Source organism: Procambarus clarkii, chromosome 14 (genome assembly GCF_040958095.1).
Source record: "Procambarus clarkii isolate CNS0578487 chromosome 14, FALCON_Pclarkii_2.0, whole genome shotgun sequence".
NCBI lineage: Eukaryota > Metazoa > Arthropoda > Malacostraca > Decapoda > Cambaridae > Procambarus > Procambarus clarkii.
The window spans coordinates 38154690-38175537 of record NC_091163.1 but is presented as its reverse complement, the minus strand read 5'-3'; the positions used below and the strand labels follow the sequence as shown (position 1 = coordinate 38175537).

At 47.3% G+C, this 20848-nt stretch overlaps 1 protein-coding gene across 1 annotated transcript in view; it reads right to left on the bottom strand.

Moving 5' to 3' along the window:
* LRP1 (LDL receptor protein 1) overlaps nucleotides 1-20848 on the bottom strand; it is a 704914-nt gene that overhangs the window by 109462 nt on the left and 574604 nt on the right. The window contains exons 51-52 of the mRNA XM_069324493.1: nucleotides 20195-20412; nucleotides 12938-13099 (exon numbers count right to left, since the gene is read on the bottom strand). Coding sequence (XP_069180594.1) covers nucleotides 12938-13099; nucleotides 20195-20412 — 380 coding nt within the window. The remainder of the gene's footprint in view (nucleotides 1-12937; nucleotides 13100-20194; nucleotides 20413-20848) is intronic.

Sequence of the window (20848 nt, the reverse complement as noted above, 5' to 3'; positions counted from 1 at the left end):
CTTATATTCGTCGAGCGCTTACCCACTGCTCTGAATGGAGCAACGTGAGTAGAGAGTTTGAAAGAGTAACTCAGGTATTGGTGAACAACGGATATAGCAACGCGGAAATAAACGCTGCTATAAGAAGACACTTGGACCGTTGGTATAATTCAGAACCCAGAACAGAAACCACAACACCCCCAATAAAATTATATTACAAATCAACCATGCACAGTGAACATATAAAAGAGGAAAGAATAATGAAAGAAATAATCCGTAAAGGAGTAAAAAGCACTACTCCTAACCAAAACATAAACCTGATAATATTCTACAAGACCAAGAAGACTTCCGAACTCCTTATCAAAAACAGCCCGAAGCCGACGGAGAACCCTCTACAGCAGTCAAGCGTTGTATACATGTACACTTGCCCCCACGAAGGATGTAACCTTCAATGTAAGTACATAGGTATGACATCGACCAAGCTGACGAGGCGTTTGACATGCCATCTTCAATCTGGTGCCCCTAGGAATCACATGAGACAAGCCCATGACATTACTCTAACAAGAGAAATGTTGAACAAGAATACTTGCATAATAGACAAAACCCAAGATTCAAGAAGAATACAAATTCTTGAGGCAATTCACATAAGAATAGAGCGACCTACCATGAACACCCAAATCACGGAACTATTTACTCTACCCACCATGAGAGTAAGGACAAGACAAGAACATATCGATGCCAACACAGAAGACAATGTCCAACATAACAGGCCAATTACACTAGATTAATCTTTGTGTTTGGATAGGAGATGCCTCGTATGGGCCAATAAGCCTTCTGCAGCCCCTATGTTTATCCCTTATGTATCCCCCCATGTTTTCACCTTCATTGTATTATCACCTGACCTAATGCGGGTATAAAATCAACTAGTATTGTAAGATCTGTTCACTTGAGAATGAACCATGGAGGTTCGAAACGTCGTGCAAATTATACAAATAAGTGTAATACACGCTATAGTAAATCACTTCTTTTCTTCACCTTAAAAGTACGAAAATGAGTTTTGGAGAACTCCTATTTCAATTAAGCCCTGATGCTAAGAAAATAGTTAGAGGGATAGAAGCCCTAAACCAGAAAATAATAAATACAGAATATGCGGTCATATTCAATGAAACATGTTTGAAAGAAAACCTGCTGCCAGTATACACCAAGACAGGGTGTGTGTGTGTGTGTGTGTGTGTGTGTGTGTGTGTGTGTGTGTGTGTGTGTGTGTGTATATATATATATATATATATATATATATATATATATATATATATATATATATGTCGTACCTAGTAGCCAGAACGCACTTCTCAGCCTACTATGCAAGGCCCAATTTGCCTAATAATCCAAGTTTTCATGAATTAATTGTTTTTCGACTACCTAACCTACCTAACCTAACCGAACCTAACTTTTTTGGCTACCTAACCTAACCTAACCTATAGAGATAGGTTAGGTTAGGTTAGGTAGGGTTGGTTAGGTTCGGTCATATATCTACGTTAATTTTATCTCCAATAAAAAACAATTGACCTCATACATAATGAAATGGGTAGCTTTATCATTTCACAAGAAAACAATTAGAGAAAATATAATAATTCAGGAAAACTTGGCTTATTAGGCAAATCGGGCCCCTGCATAGTAGGCTGAGAAGTGAGTTCTGGCTACTAGGTACGACATATATATATATAAATATATATATATAAATATATAAAATATATATATATATATATATATATATATATATATATATATATATATATATATATATATATATATATATATATATATATATATATATACCTATACATATTTAATCACCCACACAAATACACACATCAATAATCTTTTGTGTCACAAGTGATCAATAAGAGGCTAACAGCAGTCACTATACAAGGCACTTTACATCTATGGTGAGTCACAGTTACTAGTCTTGCTCCACACCCACCCAACTGGGCGGCAGCTTTACAGTCATGTGCTCCACACCCACCCAACTGGGCGGCAGCTTTACAGTCATGTGCTCCACACCCACCCAACTGGGCGGCAGCTTTACAGTCATGTGCTCCACACCCACCCAACTGGGCAGCAGCTTTACAGTCATGTGCTCCACACCCACCCAACTGGGCGGCAGCTTTACAGTCATGTGCTCCACACCCACCCAACTGGGCGGCAGCGTTACAGTCATGTGCTCCACACCCACCCAACTGGGCGGCAGCTTTACAGTCATGTGCTCCACACCCACCCAACTGGGCGGCAGCTTTACAGTCATGTGCTCCACACCCACCCAACTGGGCGGCAGCTTTACAGTCATGTGCTCCACACCCACCCAACTGGGCGGCAGCTTTACAGTCATGTGCTCCACACCCACCCAACTGGGCGGCAGCTTTACAGTCATGTGCTCCACACCCACCCAACTGGGTGGCAGCTTTACAGTCATGTGCTCCACACCCACCCAACTGGGCGGCAGCTTTACAGTCATGTGCATGCATTACCTACAGTAAGCAAATTTTGGATACTTCGCTAAGATTTCGGGCAGCATAATGTACATCATTATGAATGAAGTACTTACACATTTCTTGGACACTATTGATGGTGTTATCTCTAAATTCCACGATTTTTCACATTCCATTATGTAATGACGCAAAGTATGCGAATAGTTCTGCTGACAGAGTTTACATTTAGTCAAATCTACATCAGCAGATGTTACAAATTCCCAGAGATACTTGTAGCCGAGCCTAAGCTTAGTAGTGGTAACATCTAGAAATCTGCTAACAATATTGGATGACCTATAGACGTGCGGTTCTTCCTGCATAATAGAATGATGATAGATGGAGTAACTGGTGTGAATTTCACTTTGCCTCAAGTCTCAGAAATTTAGTTGATGTTCCTGGGATATTGCTGCCCTCAGGCTGCTCAAAGGCAGTCCAAGTTGGTAATCAATTCCCTCTTTACGAGCAAAAGTCTTGGCCAACTCATCAGTTCTATCATGCATTAAGAGACCAATATGGGAAGGAATCCACAAGAGACAAACACTGACTCTATCATTGATTATTTCATTATATGTGTGTGTAGCTTCAGATATATTTTCAGAGAGTTTTGGCATATTTAATGCCTCTAACCTCTCCTCATAGCTCTTGCCCTTCAGTTCTGGGAGCCACTTAGTAGCATGTCTTTGCACCTTTTCCAGTGTGTTGACGTGCTTCTTAAGATATGGGCACCATACAACTGCTGCCTATTCTAGCTTTGGCCTAATAAAAGTTGCAAACAATTTCTTTAGTATTTTGCCATCCATGTACAGTATTTAAAAGCAATTCTGAAGTTAGAAAGCATGGCATAGGCTCCTCACACAATGTTATGTGGTCCTCAGGTGATAGTTTTCTATCTAGAACCACCCCTAGATCTCTTTCTTTATCAGAATTCTTTAAAGATTTCTCACATAATATATAGGTTGCGTGGGGTCTATGTTCTCCTATTCCACATTCCATAACATGGCATTTATTAACATTAAATTCCATTTGCCAAGTGGTGCTCCATATACTTATTTTGTCCAGGTCTTCTTGAAGGGCATGACAATCGTCTAAGTTTCTTATCCTTCCTATTATCTTAGCATCATCAGCAAACATGTTCATATAATTCTGTATACCAACTGGTAGATCATTTATGTAAACAATGAACATCACCAGTGCAAAAACTGATGAACAAGAGCGGTGAACAGCCATGCAATGTGACCGGAGCATCCCTAGTGGATGTCCAAAGGTGCGAGCTGTGGGACATTTGGGGCTTGAATCTAATTATTTAAATATTAATGTAGTAAATTAAATTACGAAGGACCACCCGCTTTTATAGTAAAGAGGGAAACTGAGAAATTATGATCATTTGATAATTCCTAGATGAACCAGTAACTATGGATAAAATACTAGAGAATATGATCATAGAAATAATTAATGGGCTGTATAATTAAATGAATCAAACCCTCAAACACCCACATTGGGGGGTTATTACTGGAACTCAGTACGTCCAGGAACTAGTGTGGTTCGTTCACTAATCCAAGATATAATAATCTAATCCTATGAATTATTGTGAAATCAATGTCATTATCATTAATGGGAACATAGATTATGAATATAATAATGATAATCATAATAAACACATGTCAATCCAAAAACAGAGTTCTGCCTGTAAATAATTCCAGATAATAATTAAAGGAATACAAAGGAATCTTAACTTAATGACGATTCCTTAAAGTAAATCACGACGCTTCCTCTGATTCTCCTGAGCTCGGCTGGATGACGAGTGGGATGGATTAACATGGGAGAGGACAGCTGGGAGAATTCTTCTCACGTGCTGTAGTTTGGTGTTGGTATACGTCGTCACGACAAATCACCCAGCTACAATTCTACACCCTATCAGATGCATCAAATAAGGATAAGATACTTAGCTAATATGGGCACTGTATAAGTTTTAAGATTGCCGAAATTCGCGTCCCAGGCTCTGGCTTCACCTATCCTGGATAATGGCGCGCTTCACTGGCCGGTCACGTGGAATCACAAAGAACCAGATTTGATAAGTTCCTTATATTACACTGACACCAGTCGAAGATATTGTCTGCAAGGCCTTTCACGCCTCACAGTGGCGACTTTCATCTGGAGGATGGATAGCATTTACCCTGATGACTGGGTAATGGCGTCTCCTCGTGAGCATGACGCGAACAAGTCCGCTCGAGAGCTTCTCAACACGTGTACTGGCTTGCTCTCCTTCCCCGCTCCGCGTCTCGCGTTCATTAGACAAGTTATTATCAGGAATATTAGTATTTCTCGCAGTTGTGCTTGAAATGTTTCGAGACAGGACGGGTTTATTATTTAGAAAGAGTGAAATATTATTATTTGCCAGTTCAGTGATAGTAAACATATAATGGAGAGGAATTAATGTCTCCCCATGGCATTCACTTGTGACGTTAATTTTTATTACTAGACAACTGCTATGACTAACGCTCTATTCGGCTTTAGTTGGAGGTCAATTTATCTGTAATTAATTATCACACAGAACGCCTTGGTTATAGAGAATCGAATTCAATTCTCAGATACATTGGATATAATGTGTTTATTGTAATGAAATCTGACGCAATACTGGCGTCGGGTGACGTGAGAATTCTAGCCTATTGCACAGATGAAATTATTAGTACATGTGAATTCTACGTTGTGTTAATTTTACTTACTACAATGATTAGTAGAATTAGTAATAATTAATGAGAATACAACAGTGTTGTATTCGGTGTTGGAAATTTCCAACACGAGCCCAGTAGGAGAAAACGAGGTGCACGCACTACAGAGGCGGAGGTGGTGCCACACAGAGCCCCCTCACACTCACTTCAGAACACCAAGTATCCAGGGGGTTATGACTGGAAAGAAGAGGAGCGAAAACGGTGTAGAATCTGCAAGAAAGAACGCGGAACACCCACACATGTGTACACCTCCCAGAAACAAAACGAACACCCTGGCCCAAGCGTCCGAGGTACGAACTGCACCCCACGTTTCCCGGGTGGCGCTGCTCGTACACTAGTCATATGTACACATATCGTACATACACCAGCAAGGTGTATATACATACAAGGCAAGGTAATGAATACAAGGAATATCTAAATAGGAAGGTGAGACGATGTGAATACAAAGGAAGGACTGGAGGGAAACCTCACCGGAAGTCAACAGACGTGCCAAGAACATCGGAAGTACCGAAGAGGTTCACAAACCAACGAAAACCGTGATGAACACGCACAAGCGCATGGAGGCACATACGGGCCCAAAGACCCCCAGACCAAGGGACGTGCAAGGATCCCGAAACGAAGGGAATGGCAATGCGATATACTGTACGCGCGAAAAAGGTGAGGAAAAGAGGGGAAAAGCACCCCCAGGAAGGATGGACCTGAGCCCAGAGGGGGGTAGATCCGAAACCAACACGAACGCAGAGGGGGAAGGGAAAACCCAACTCCGAGGAACTGCAAGCCCCACTCCGAGGGTACAAAACCCAAAGTGGGGCAAAATGGGGCCTAGGCCCTCCAGGCAACCCCTCCCCAACCCAGGGAACCCGTACCCCAGGACCTGGGGGCCGAGTCGTTCCCCCCCAAAGCCCCAGCCCCACAAGTAAAAGCCGGGGCAGCCATACTAAACACTAAGGAAGGGAGTCCACTGGTCAGACCCATACGGCACGGCTGGAGGAACAGGCCCTAATGCCTCCGCCGCCACCTCAGAAGAGGAAAACCCCCGAGACCATCCGAGTCTCAATCCAACCAGACCCTGCCCTAACCCCGAAACCCGCCTATGGTTAGGAGCTGGAAGTAAGGGGAAGGAAGTATGCACAACAGGTGGGAAAGGACGAGGAGGAGCGGACGGAACCGGAGCCAAAGCGACTCCCACCCCAAAGTCCGGATCCCTTAAACAAAATGGGGCAGTCACGGGGCATCCGGGGCTGCAACCAACCTAGAGCGTTACAGCAACTAAATTTAGCATGTAACGCTGCAGCTGCCTGCACCCGCACATCATTATCAGTGGTTTGGGTGAACGGGAGCACATACAGACAACACACGTCGCACGACTCCAGGTCAAAACAATCATTGACCCAACAGGCAGCATGGCCGAGGCAAAACAGGCGAGTGTCACCCTGAGACAAGGGGACAGAGCAACTTTCAAACTCACAAGACGCGAGGGGGGACTCAGGGGTCACATCCATCGGACCACGTAGCCCCTGTGGGGTTTCGCCTTCAACCAGTGAGGCCTCACAGGAAAGCCAAGCGCCTTCAACCAGTGAGGCCTCACAGGCAAGCCAAGTGCCTTCAACAAGTGAGGCCTCACAGGCAAGCCAAGCACCTTCAACCAGTGAGGCCTCACAGGCAAGCCAAGCACCTTCAACCAGTGAGGCCTCACAGGCAAGCCAAGCACCTTCAACCAGTGAGGCCTCACAGGCAAGCCAAGCACCTTCAACCAGTGAGGCCTCACAGGCAAGCCAAGCACCTTCAACCAGTGAGGCGTCACAGGCAAGCCAAGCACCTTCAACCAGTGAGGCCTCACAGGCAAGCCAAGCACTTTCAACCAGTGAGGCCTCACAGGCAAGCCAAGCACCTTCAACCAGTGAGGCCTCACAGGCAAGCCAAGCACCTTCAACCAGTGAGGCCTCACAGGCAAGCCAAGCACCTTCAACCAGTAAGGCCTCACAGGCAAGCCAAGCACCTTCAACCAGTGAGGCCTCACAGGCAAGCCAAGCACCTTCAACCAGTGAGGCGTCACAGGCAAGCCCAGCGCCTTCAACCAGCGAGGCCTCACAGGCAAGCCAAGCACCTTCAACCAGCGAGGCGTCACAGGGAAACCCAGCGCCTTCAACCAGCGAGGCCTCACAGGCAAGCCAAGCACCTTCAACCAGTGAGGCGTCACAGGGAAACCCAGCGCCTTCAACCAGTGAGGCCTCACAGGCAAGCCAAGCGCCTTCAACCAGTGAGGCCTCACAGGCAAGCCAAGCACCTTCAACCAGTGAGGCCTCACAGGCAAGCCAAGCACCTTCAACCAGTGAGGCCTCACAGGCAAGCCAAGCGCCTTCAACCAGTGAGGCCTCACAGGCAAGCCAAGCACCTTCAACCAGTGAGGCGTCACAGGCAAGCCCAGCGCCTTCAACCAGCGAGGCCTCACAGGCAAGCCAAGCACCTTCAACCAGCGAGGCGTCACAGGGAAACCCAGCGCCTTCAACCAGCGAGGCCTCACAGGCAAGCCAAGCACCTTCAACCAGTGAGGCGTCACAGGGAAACCCAGCGCCTTCAACCAGTGAGGCCTCACAGGCAAGCCAAGCGCCTTCAACCAGTGAGGCCTCACAGGCAAGCCAAGCACCTTCAACCAGTGAGGCGTCACAGGGAAACCCAGCGCCTTCAACCAGTGAGGCCTCACAGGCAAGCCCAGCACCTTCAACCAGTGAGGCCTCACAGGCAAGCCCAGCGCCTTCAACCAGTGAGGCCTCACAGGCAAGCCAAGCACCTTCAACCAGTGAGGCCTCACAGGCAAGCCAAGCACCTTCAACCAGTGAGGCCTCACAGGCAAGCCAAGCACCTTCAACCAGTGAGGCGTCACAGGCAAGCCAAGCACCTTCAACCAGTAAGGCCTCACAGGCAAGCCAAGCGCCTTCAACCAGTGAGGCCTCACAGGCAAGCCCAGTGCCTTCAACCAGTGAGGTGTCACAGGCAAGCCAAGCGCCTTCAACCAGTGAGGCCTCACAGGCAAGCCAAGCGCCTTCAACCAGTGAGGCCTCACAGGCATGCCCAACGCCTTCAACCAGTGAGGCCTCACAGGGAAACCCAGCACCTTCAACCAGTGAGGCCTCACAGGCAAGCCCAGCGCCTTCAACCAGTGAGGCCTCACAGGCAAGCCAAGCACCTTCAACCAGTGAGGTGTCACAGGCAAGCCAAGCACCTTCAACCAGTAAGGCCTCACAGGCAAGCCAAGCGCCTTCAACTAGTGAGGCGTCACAGGCAAGCCAAGCACCTTCAACCGGTGAGGCTTCAGCAGCTGGCAGTCAAAACTAACTTTACTTAATGAATTGTGCAGTAATTTAAAGTGTTAATTTTAGTGTTGTGTTAGTTTAGGTTACGTAAATTGTCAAGAATTCTTAACTTCAAGATGTGTGGCATCAATCAAGAAGACAAACAACAACAAGGTAAGTTGAGGTTTCTAGTTGAATATTTAATAATTGTGTGTGTAGCAAGGCAATTTAAATTACAGTGGAACCTCTATTAACGAGTTTAATCTGTTCTGGCACCGAGCTCGTTACCTGGAAAACTCGTCTTTGGAAACAAATTTCCCCATTTAAAATAAAGGAAATAAATTTAATCCGTTCCACTCCCAAAAACATCCATACTTGTATGACTTTTTTTATGTAAATATAATACTGCACATGTAAATATAAATGTTTTGTTGTAGTGTTTTAATATTTACTTTACCTTATGAAGAGTAGTTGCTGGCTTGAGGGAGACGATGGGGAGGTCGGAAGGAGGAGAGGGGTTATGGTGTGGAAGGAGAATCCACCTCTGAGTCAGGCGGACTCTCTCTTCTTGGGAATTTCACTCAAATTTCATTTCATATGTCACACAAGGATGCGTTAGACCAGCACCAAATAAAAAACTACGTTGATTACACTCGTTGTGTCAACAATATAATAGTCTTACCACGAAGATACAATACAATGCCGTTTTCTCAAATAGGCAATGTGGTTATTAAAGAAAACGGAAATTTCATGGCAAACATGTATACAATCCCCAAGTCGATCGGATAAGAATTGGATTTTATAGAAATATTTGCTCAAATGACGCTTGAGCGCAGTGTTTGGGTGCATTCAAGAGAAAAAAGTGTGTCACGTTCAAGCGACATAACTTTCATAAAGTGTTATCACAAAGTGATAAATTAATTAAACATTTTCACACACCGGGTTGTCACTGCTTTATCAGGGCAGCTTTTCCAAGAATGCGTTCACCTTTTCAAACATTCCAAACACTTCCCTGATCTCAGTGGAAGAGGCAGCATCCTCCCTTACCTCCTCATTCCCTTACTAATGGTGTAAATTGTTGATGAGGACCTGCCATACTCCCTTGTGAGATCAATCACACAGACACCACACTCATGCTTTGCTATAATTTCCTTCTTTAAATCCACAGTAATTGTGTCTTTCTTCCTCTTGACAACACTATCTTTAGCAAGCAGCTTCTTTGGAGATATCGTGTGTTACAAATTGTAGTCGCAAAACCACTAAAAACCCAAAGAAAAACTCAAATAAATCCAGAGGGATGCTTGTCGTGTGCGATACAACAACACTGGCGTCGGAGGCGTCCGAGAATTTGCGAGAACCCGCGAGATGCTAGGAAGCACCATGTGGTTTTGCTCGTTAATAGAGGCGAGCTCGTCAATAGAGACAAATTTGCTGCAAGTGGCTTGCTCGTTACTGGAAAAACTCGTTAATAGAGCCACTCTTTAATCGAGGTTCCACTGTATGTTGTTTGTATTAAAAATAGTTGGAAATGGTCACTTTTGGATTCAGGTGAAAAAGTACTCTAACCCAGAAAACGTGATTATCCGGCTGGGGGTCCTACGCACAGTCTGGATAATCGAGTGGAGGCAGTAAATATATATATACCCCAAGAACAGCGATGGGGGACCACAACGGCAGACTACCCCCCCCCCCCACCAGGCAGAAAACAAAAACAAAAGAAAAACCCTGCAAGAGGACAATGTACCCAGGAAGCACAGAGCCGGTCGCTGTCATAGGTGAAAACTAGCTGTGCAATGCCCCGCACCCCTACCAGTGACGAAAACTACCCCCTACCCAGAGACAAACAAGGGTAAGAAAAAACCCAGCTGACCCCAAAGGCAACCAAGTACTGAGCAGTAAACGGCACAGCGGAGGTAGATCCCAAGGTGACTTGTGGAAGGTGGCCCCAAGCCTCCAAAGACAGTACTTACAGGGCACCAAGGGAAGGGAACCCTAGGCGCATGCAGCCCGTGTACCGTGAAATACGTCTTCTGCCTCACGCACCACCTGTAGAGACAGCCCACACCACAAGGCACAGAACTGAAACAAAAACCGGAGCCAGAGGCACGACCGCACTAGACTTCCATCAGCCTAAGAACTGAAGGTTGGGTTGCCGGCAGGTGAGTCTGGGGCTCCCCAAGGCCAGAGGTGAAACAACGCATGAGATAACTTGAGAAGTGGAGCAGACGTAACATCAATACCGAACGCAAGCTGGAGCAGCTCTGCCAGCCCAGCATGATAGGAGGCGACAGTATTCGGCATAAGATGACGGTCCTGAAACAACCATGATAGGAAGGACAAAACAACCCTATCACAGACCAAAGTACACCTACACAGAGGTAGGAAAAACCTGAAGAACCGCCAGAAAACCTCATACTGCCGCCGAGACGAGGCACACAGATGGGAGACCAACAACGAAGACACCTGCGCCCCACACAAATGGTGTATGGTGACTCGAGTCAGAAAGACCAGACACAAAGACTCGAGGAGAAGAGCGCCTTCAATCATCAGGAGGGTTCCGAGGATGTATGGGGGCTGGATCGTCGATCCAGCCTCGTAACAGGCAGGCCCGATCTCCTGAAAGAGGTGAAGCCACGGGAAGACCCTCGGGTTCACACACACAGCAAGCAACGCCTGAAACCAAGGGGGGCCAAGAGGACTACTCTCCCCTGGTAAGTCTCCAAGCAAGCCAGGACCTGGAGCAACAGTTGCACCGGGGAAGGAAGAGGTACAGATAACCCCATCTCGACCAGTCCTGCCTGAAGGCATCAACCCCGACAGCCACGCAGTTGGGGAAGGGAGCCACGTATACCGGGAGACACCTCGACCACCCAGATGCAAAGAGATGCACTTCTGGAGGCCCGAACATCTGGCAAAGCCAATGGAACGAGTCGGCGTTGCCCTTCCATTCCGTGGACAGGGAAATGAACTGAGACAGGCCGCCTGTCAGGCTATTGGACACCTCCCGAACGTGAACCGCCAGGAGAGCCAAACCCTGAAAACTCAGCAGATGAGTCACCCGAAGTGACCAAACCCAAAGAGCCAATGACCGCATCAAACCCTCGCTGTTCAGGCAATGAACCAGTGGGGAACAGTCCGAATGAAGCCGGATCGTCGATCCTTGAGAGACCCAAATCCTCCAGAGTGAAATCCACACAGCCACGAACTCCAGCACTGTGCTACGAGCCCAACGGAGGGACGGAACTCACCGCTCCTGGCTGGCCTGGTGAGCACTGGTCACAAAGCCCCAGCAAAGAGACGACATGTCTGTGAACACATCAAGCGAGGGCTCGGGTAGGTGCCAAGGCACTGAATCCCTAAAACCTGAAGAGGAAGCCGGCGGTGCAGCAACCGACGCAAGGCCCCCCTGGAGGCTGAACCCAGCAGTCGTGAGAGAAGCGGAAGGGACATACCCGAAGGACCCAGAACAGCCAACGAAGCCACACCCGACCTGGCGGGTAGACCATTATGGCAAAGTTCTGGCTCTTGCACAAACTCTCGAGCAACTGCCGCGATATCCAGGAGCTCCCAGAAACAGGTGAAGGCGGGAATGCAGATGAAGCAGAGCCGCCAGAGGAAGAGACAAGGAATCAGCCCGAGCGTCCCACACAAGACCCAGTCAAGACCGAACCCGAGAGGAACCAGATGGGACTTCTGCCAGTTCATCAAGAACCGGAACCTGGCGAGTAGACACGAGGAAGCTCTCAGTATTTCTCAGTGCGCAGACAGTGGTGCGGCGACATCATGTCATGCTCGTTTGCTAATCTTCGTTTGGGGAGTTCTGTTCACTCGTTTGGCTTTTGGTAGTAATAGTTTCACCAGAATAGGGGGTTTGTTTTGGGGTGCCTACCTTTCTGGATGCCAGATCCGGTTGATGGCAGACATGGAATGCTCTAAACCACACGGGGGGTTTCTATTGGCCGTTGCTCCTAGTGCCTCTCTTGAGGGGGCCAGGTTCTGGCTCATGGTCCCCAGAAGGCACGAACTCCATGCACATTGACTGATGCCAGGAGAGTTATACATACAGTATCCAATCAGCCTGGATAGCTCCAGGGAGCCAACGGGGCTCCCCCCAGAAATATTCTTATAAAGTAATTTTGGGGCGTGTCTTACACAAAGGTGCATCTAAAAAGAATCGCCATTCCTTATAAATGTAGAGTGGAATACGTGAAGGTCCTGAAGACAATTTTAATTTTATGCAGTAGTGATGGAGAATATCATGAATTAGTTATTCTTAATATTTCAGATTAGAGCCTTCACATTTTCCCTTTAAATCATTAAGTATAATATTATTGCAGAGCTAAGAGAACACACAGCCAGCTTACCTGATCACAATGACATTCATCAGAACCAAAGGAACAGGTCTGCTTACCTCATCACACTGGGGCTCATCCGAGCCATCCTTGCAATGATCCTGATTGTCACAGATCAGTGATGGATGTATACAATTGCCATTATTACACTGGAATTGTCCAGGGGTGCAGCCGTAATCTGGACAATTGTCTGGTTCGTCAGAATTGTCACCGCAGTCATCCTGGGGAGGAATGTTTAAACCCATCAATGACGTTTGGTATGAGAGAGCAGGGACACGGTAGCTGAACAGATATGGGAAATGTGAGTGGGTACATAACAGAATTAACAGATTATCTTTCACCGTCAAACACTGTTGAGAGGCAATGATTGCCCCCATACATTAACCATACAACACGGTTAGTAAGAGGACAAGACCATAATAGTGAATTTAAGCTTGCTTCATTTAACATATCCACTCTTAGTAACATCTACATTATAAGTACAGTACTGTACTTCAATTTTAGTTGAATAAACCAGACCAATAAAATGAGGATTGCTAATTCAAAAGAATTTTTTTAATTGGTAAATATCAATTTCTTAGAACAAATATTTCACAAAGTGAACACTGTAAAATAACATAATAGGCTTATAGCTGGCCAACAAGAAAACACTAGTAAGTAACATTAAAACAGGTAGTTAAGAGAATACTGATGTTAAGAAATCAGGTTTAGCATAGCATGGAAAATATGTGCAAGAGAAGACACTAGTAGTGCACCAGGTTTTAAAAGCTGAATTTGATGGACTAATTACTTAACCACCGCACTGCACAGAGCGCAACAGGGCGCTCGTAGGTATAGAGTACGAATCAAAACTGGCACGCGGTGACTCGGTTACAAAATGGACGCCTGAGACCTCCAGTGATCGTCCGTCATCTTGAAAAACATCCGGGCATGCCCCACGGCCGTGGGAACCCCAGTTTCAAAGTAGCAAGCATGTCTGACACATTATCTACGAGCTCCCAGTCCACGGTCAGCCGTGGTGCTGCAAAACGACTCTCAGAGGATGAAATATGGGACATATTGTTTGATGATGGACCAATTATTGATGATTTTGACTACAGTCCAGATAAAGACCTAACCCTGGGTCTGACACGAGTGATGCGGAGAATGCGGTGGACGATGTCGAAAGTATGTACAGCACATGTGCCTCGCTCGCCCTCTCACACCGCCCTGGGTCAACACCATTAGTGTTACCATCACCATCTGTGTCACCTGACGTGAGATGTGAATCTACTTGATAGTACATGTGATGAGTCATTTTCTGGATTCCGTGATATAGGCTCTGATACAAGCAGTGTTGATGAACCGAGTGCAAGCAGCTATGGTGTTACTAGGCAGAGTTTTGCTGCCCCAGCACCTCGCTGAGGCAAGCATCAGCGTATTACGCGGCCTGAGGACAATGACGACAGTGCACCCTCGATATCAGGTGTTCATGGTAGGCCTATACTATGCACAATAACCTCCTCATTTGGCATACTCATACGCAGCTCTAACACAAGACGGAGCCGTGGTGTTGGTGCCTGTGCTGGTGGTGCTCCTACTGTGTTGGCCAATATCCTGTGATACTAGAGGTGGTGTTGGCCGTGGTGTTGGTGCCTGTGCTGGTGGTGCGCCTACTGTGTTGGTCAATATCCTGTGATATTGGAGGTGGTGTTGGTGCCTGTGCTGGTGGTGCGCCTACTGTGTTGGTCAATATCCTGTGATACTAGAGGTGGTGTTGGCCGTAGTGTTGGTGCCTGTGCTGGTGGTGCGCCTACTGTGTTGGTCAATATCCTGTGATACTGGAGGTGGTGTTGGTGCCTGTGCTGGTGGTGCGCCTACTGTGTTGGTCAATATCCTGTGATACTAGAGGTGGTGTTGGCCGTGGTGTTGGTGCCTGTGCTGGTGGTGCGCCTACTGTGTTGGTCAATATCCTGTGATATTGGAGGTGGTGTTGGTGCCTGTGCTGGTGGTGCGCCTACTGTGTTGGTCAATATCCTGTGATACTAGAGGTGGTGTTGGCCGTGGTGTTGGTGCCTGTGCTGGTGGTGCGCCTACTGTGTTGGTCAATATCCTGTGATACTGGAGGTGGTGTTGGCCATGGTGTTGGTGCCTGTGCTGGTGGTGCGCCTACTGTGTTGGTCAATATCCTGTGATACTAGAGGTGGTGTTGGCCGTGGTGTTGGTGCCTGTGCTGGTGGTGCGCCTACTGTGTTGGTCAATATCCTGTGATATTGGAGGTGGTGTTGGTGCCTGTGCTGGTGGTGCGCCTACTGTGTTGGCCAATATCCTGTGATACTAGAGGTGGTGTTGGCCATGGTGTTGGTGCCTGTGCTGGTGGTGCGCCTACTGTGTTGGTCAATATCCTGTGATACTGGAGGTGGTGTTGGCCATGGTGTTGGTGCCTGTGCTGGTGGTGCGCCTACTGTGTTGGCCAATATCCTGTGATACTGGAGGTGGTGTTGGTGCCTGTGCTGGTGGTGCGCCTACTGTGTTGGCCAATATCCTGTGATACTGGAGGTGGTGTTGGTGCCTGTGCTGGTGGTGCACCTACTGTGTTGGCCAATATCCTGTGATACTGGAGGTGGTGTTGGCCGTGGTGTTGGTGCCTGTGCTGGTGGTGCGCCTACTGTGTTGGCCAATATCCTGTGATACTGGAGGTGGTGTTGGTGCCTGTGCTGGTGGTGCGCCTACTGTGTTGGCCAATATCCTGTGATACTGGAGGTGGTGTTGGTGCCTGTGCTGGTGGTGCGCCTACTGTGTTGGCCAATATCCTGTGATACTGGAGGTGGTGTTGGTGCCTGTGCTGGTGGTGCGCCTACTGTGTTGGCCAATATCCTGTGATACTGGAGGTGGTGTTGGTGCCTGTGCTGGTGGTGCGCCTACTGTGTTGGCCAATATCCTGTGATACTAGAGGTGGTGTTGGCCGTGGTGTTGGTGCCTGTGCTGGTGGTGCGCCTACTGTGTTGGTCAATATCCTGTGATATTGGAGGTGGTGTTGGTGCCTGTGCTGGTGGTGCGCCTACTGTGTTGGCCAATATCCTGTGATACTAGAGGTGGTGTTGGCCATGGTGTTGGTGCCTGTGCTGGTGGTGCGCCTACTGTGTTGGTCAATATCCTGTGATACTGGAGGTGGTGTTGGCCATGGTGTTGGTGCCTGTGCTGGTGGTGCGCCTACTGTGTTGGCCAATATCCTGTGATACTGGAGGTGGTGTTGGCCATGGTGTTGGTGCCTGTGCTGGTGGTGCGCCTACTGTGTTGGCCAATATCCTGTGATACTGGAGGTGGTGTTGGCGCCAAAACCAAAAACATGGGTGTACTTGTGTAGCCAGACTGAGAATTTTGTCCCACAAATTCCAGCCTTTGATGATACCAATGTTGGTGTGACACCCTTATTTCCCTATACTGGTGGTGATATGTCTGAAACTTATTATTTTATGGCATATTTTGATCAAGTAGTCATGAACCATATCGTTGCAGAGACGAACCCATATGCTCTGAAACGAATTGACTCTGGAATTTTACTTGCCTCTCGATTGACATGTTGGAAAGACATGACTATTGAGGAAATGTATGTGCTTTTAGCGTTGCGCATGATGATGAGGCATGCAGATAAACACGTGATCCAGGATTATTGGAACAAAGACAGCATTGTTCCAACCTCTTTTGTTCAATCGGTACATGTCACATGATAGGTTCTTGCTGCTTCTCAGGTGCCTGCACTTTGAGAACAATGCTAATGAAGATAGACTCGACAGACTGTGGAGAGTGCGGAAGATATAGTGAATTGAGAGGAAAATTCCGTGACTATTTTGTACCAGCACAGAATGTCGTGAGGTGAATCACTAGTTCTGTTCAAGGGACGACTGGCATTCAAGCAGTATATACCACCAAAGCGGTACAGGTTTGGACTAATGTTCTTCGTGCTATGCGACTGCAAAACTGGTATGGTCATGGACATGATATTGTATCCAGGTACAGACGTTGACATACCAGGTCAAGATCCACACGGGTTCTCCGGCAGTATCATGAAAACACATGTGGAACCATTGCTGAACAAGGGGCATATCCTGTACATGGACAACTACTATACCTGCCCCTGGCTGACCAGATTCCTCCTTGACCACAACACCGGCGTATGTGGCACTGACAAGGCCCACAGGAGGGAAATGCGAGTGTTTGGCATTGATAAAGCAGTGGGTGATTGCCAGCTGAGAAAGTGTGATAAAATGTTATCCGTGCACTGAAGGAACTATCATAAGGAGAGTTAACTGCTGCACTGCGCAAAACGACAAATGCCATTCGTCCATTACTGCGCCAACTGACAAAAGTATTTTTAATTTTTATGTACATTGTCAAAAAGCGCTTGCGGTAGGTTGGGTATGAAATGGACTCGAGACCTCCAGTGAGAGACAGCCATCTGGGAAAAATTCCCAGAATATCCTAGGGCTTCTGGTTGGGTTAGTACCAAGTGAGCAACCATGGGTGCCGCACGCGCCTGTGGCTCCCAAGCACCTGTCTGATGCGGTGTTGAATGATCGCTTTCTATCGGTGAAATTCAGACCTTATTACTTGAAGAACATAAGGGTAATGATATTGATGAAGCTAGGCGCAATAAGAACCAAACACAAAGACCAGTCCCTGAACCCCGGATGAATGGGAAAGTGCCAATACGCGTCCCCGAGGTCCAGGGACACCATCCAGGCACCCCGGCTCCAAAAGAAGCCAGACCTGAGAGAGTGGTCATCTGAAAGGAGGGGCAAGGAATCCAGGGGGTTCAGACAAGACAAGTCCAGAGTGAACCACAGATTAGCACAGCCTTGTTTCGGCACTGGAAACAGGCAGGAAACCCACCTGAGGGATGGGGTCTTTTCGACCACTCCCAAGCGCACCCATTCTGAGATGACCCAACAGAGCGCAGGGAAAGAGGCCTGCTCAGCTTGCCCCGAACCCCCCCCCCCCTCCTGAAGGAGGATGAGCCGCCCAATGCCACCATAGGCCGGAGGAGACGACCCGAAACTTCCATGAATTGTGGGACCAAGCAAGAGCAAACAGTGCAAGCTTTCCCCCTATCTGCTCCCACCCTGTCAATGGGGCGAACCGCAAAAGAGTCAACGCCCCTTTCAAGAAGCCAGCCGATGAGCAGAGTGATCACTGCGCCGACTAGATGACGCCGGTTCCGAAGGAAGCGCTGGCTCAGAAGCTGGCACAAATGGCCCATCCCGAGCTGCAGAACCCCAAGCCCTGGCACAATCCTTCCGAGAAAGCCAAGAACGGCCACCCTGCAGAACCAACAAGTCCAACATAGGACGAGAACTAGACGAAGCCGCCTGCAGAAACTGCATGACAGCAGTCTCCGCAAACAGCAACAAACAAAACAGCGATGAAAACCTAAGAGCCAGGGCCCAAGCGGATTCCAAAGACTGAACGAGCACAGCCTGCCTACATGCGAGTCGGGAAGCAAAGAACAGACACTCCCGCCTCCTTGAAAATCAGTGCAAACAGCCTCAACAGCACGGCCAACGCCCAAGGTGCCGAGGCCAGCTCGAAAAGGGAAAAGAAGTGCAAGACAATTTATCAAGTGTTGCTAACCGGTTAGACCCAAAGCTAACAAGATGATCAAAACACTGAAACCCCTGCGATGTGTACAATCACGGGGACCAAGTGGAGGGGCATCAAAACATTATAAGTGGTCTTATAGCCACACAAGGCAGACCCCCACCAGGCAAAGAACAAAAATAAAGAAAACCCCACAAAAGTACAACGTTCCCAGAGGAAACAGAAACCGGCCACTGCGTAGGTAAGCTGGCTGCGCGACACCTTGATGCCCCAACCAGCAACAATATTACTCCCTAACCAAGGCCAAACAAGAGCCGCAAAACCCCAGCTGGCCCCAAGGATGGGATAAATGCCGAGCAGCAAAAACCCTTATGGAAATGGCATCTTGAAGGCACAAGGGAAGAGAACCCTAGCACCCAGGGGTAGTACTCACAGGGCGCTTAGGGAAGGCCGCCCTAAGGTGTAATTTATTACACATGGCCACTAAACCCCTATTACACCTGGCCACTTAACCACTATGTCACAGAGAACACCACTAAGACAAAACACTGCCAGGAAATCAAGGCCAGACTTGAAGACTGCCCTATATTGCATTAGCCAATGAACTGGAGTTGCCAAGTAGCCGGTGCAGAAGGTCCGGGATTCCTCCCCTCCCCCTTCCGGGGAGAGGTTGGCTGCTCGGACAAACGGTGAGGTATGACATTTGCTTGTTTCTTTGGAATTTGGGAGAGTTCTGCCTCTATGTTTGGTTTTCAGTTGCAATTTTCTGACCATGTGGAGTTTGTTTTGTTATGCCTACCTTTCTGGGTGTCTAACCCTGGTCGCTGGCAGATTAGGAAAAAAACTCAACCACAGGAGGGTTTCCAGGGAATGTTGCTTCCTGTGCCTCTCTGAGGGGGTCCAGGTTCTGGCTAGTGGTCTCCAGTAGGCTGAACTCCATTGACTAATGCCCTAGTCTAATGTATTGCATATTAGCTCGATAGCTCTTGGGAGCTGAAAGGGCTCCCCACAGAAAACTTAAATACTGTATCCCTAGGCCTAGTCTAACATACATATGTCCTATATTAGGCCTCGGATAGCGTGCATTAGGCCTTGGTAGGTTAGGTTAGATTAGTTTAAGTTGTCTTTGCAACAAATACAAAACCTTTTCTGGTTTGTCCAAATTCAATAGTACCGATTTCTGCTTTCTAATTGTGTCGTACGTCGATATATGTACTATGGTCCTCATCGTTACTACAAGTACTACTAAAACAGGAGGATAGACTGCACCTGGACATATGCTCCATATATCTAACTACAGTATTACCAAACCAGTAATAGCCCAGGTCTTTTTTTTGAATGTTAAAGTATTAAATGTATGAAAGGATGTGGGCGTTCAATCCCCGACCATCCAAATGGTTGGGCACCATTTGTTTCCTCGGTTCTATCTGAAATCATTGTCCTCACATTCCTTTCAAGGGCTATATACTTGTAATGGCTTAGCATTTTCTCCTGATAATCACCTTACCTTCTTGTGTGTGTTGGGTTATTTGTTTTAACCACATTATTGTGACTTATTCTCTGCATAGAATAAGCAAGTTCTGAGCATTGCAACCATACTAAGAATAAGCAACCAACAGCCTGGTTGAGCAGTCCACCAACCAGGAGGCCTGGTCGGAGACCGGGCCACGGGACCGTTGATCCCTGGACGCTAAACAAGGTAGCACAAGGTAGGTAGGTAGATTAAACAGTTAACTTACCTGGGTGTCACATTTCCACCAGAATGGGATGCACTTGTAAGTGGAGTTGCACACGAACATGGAGCTGAGGCAGTTATTCTTGCATGACACGCCATCAGAATCCAATACAAAGTTCTCAGGGCAAGTGCATGTCTTGCCCACAGGGGTACTGGTGCCACCGGGGGCCAGGAGGCACATTGTGTCGCACCCTCCACCCCCTTCACAAGGGTTGTCTTTCACTGAAAAAATTAAAGATTTATATAAATAAATTTTATATGAAGGTTTATATACAAATTTATATATTAAAGATTCTATTTAACAGTACACTGTACTGTAGTTCGATACAGAATCGTCTACATTTATATTAAAGATGCTAAGTATTAACCGTTTCATGCCTGAAGAGACAGAAGACAAATTGCAAGTAAGAATTCAAGATGGTTTTGAAGGAAAGCAAAGCACATAATGCTAAAAATGTGAACAAGAAAACTGATTTAGCTTTGTGAATATGAGATTGTATCACAACAACCTTTCTAGGCAAAGGTGCAGAGATCAACTTGTCTACCTGTTAAAGAGTTAAACATATCTGGAACACATACTTTATATTTTCTTTAATAAACATCTGGTATGCGTATCACAGGCAAGGTAATTGCACTTGCTGACCTGTGACGGGGTCAA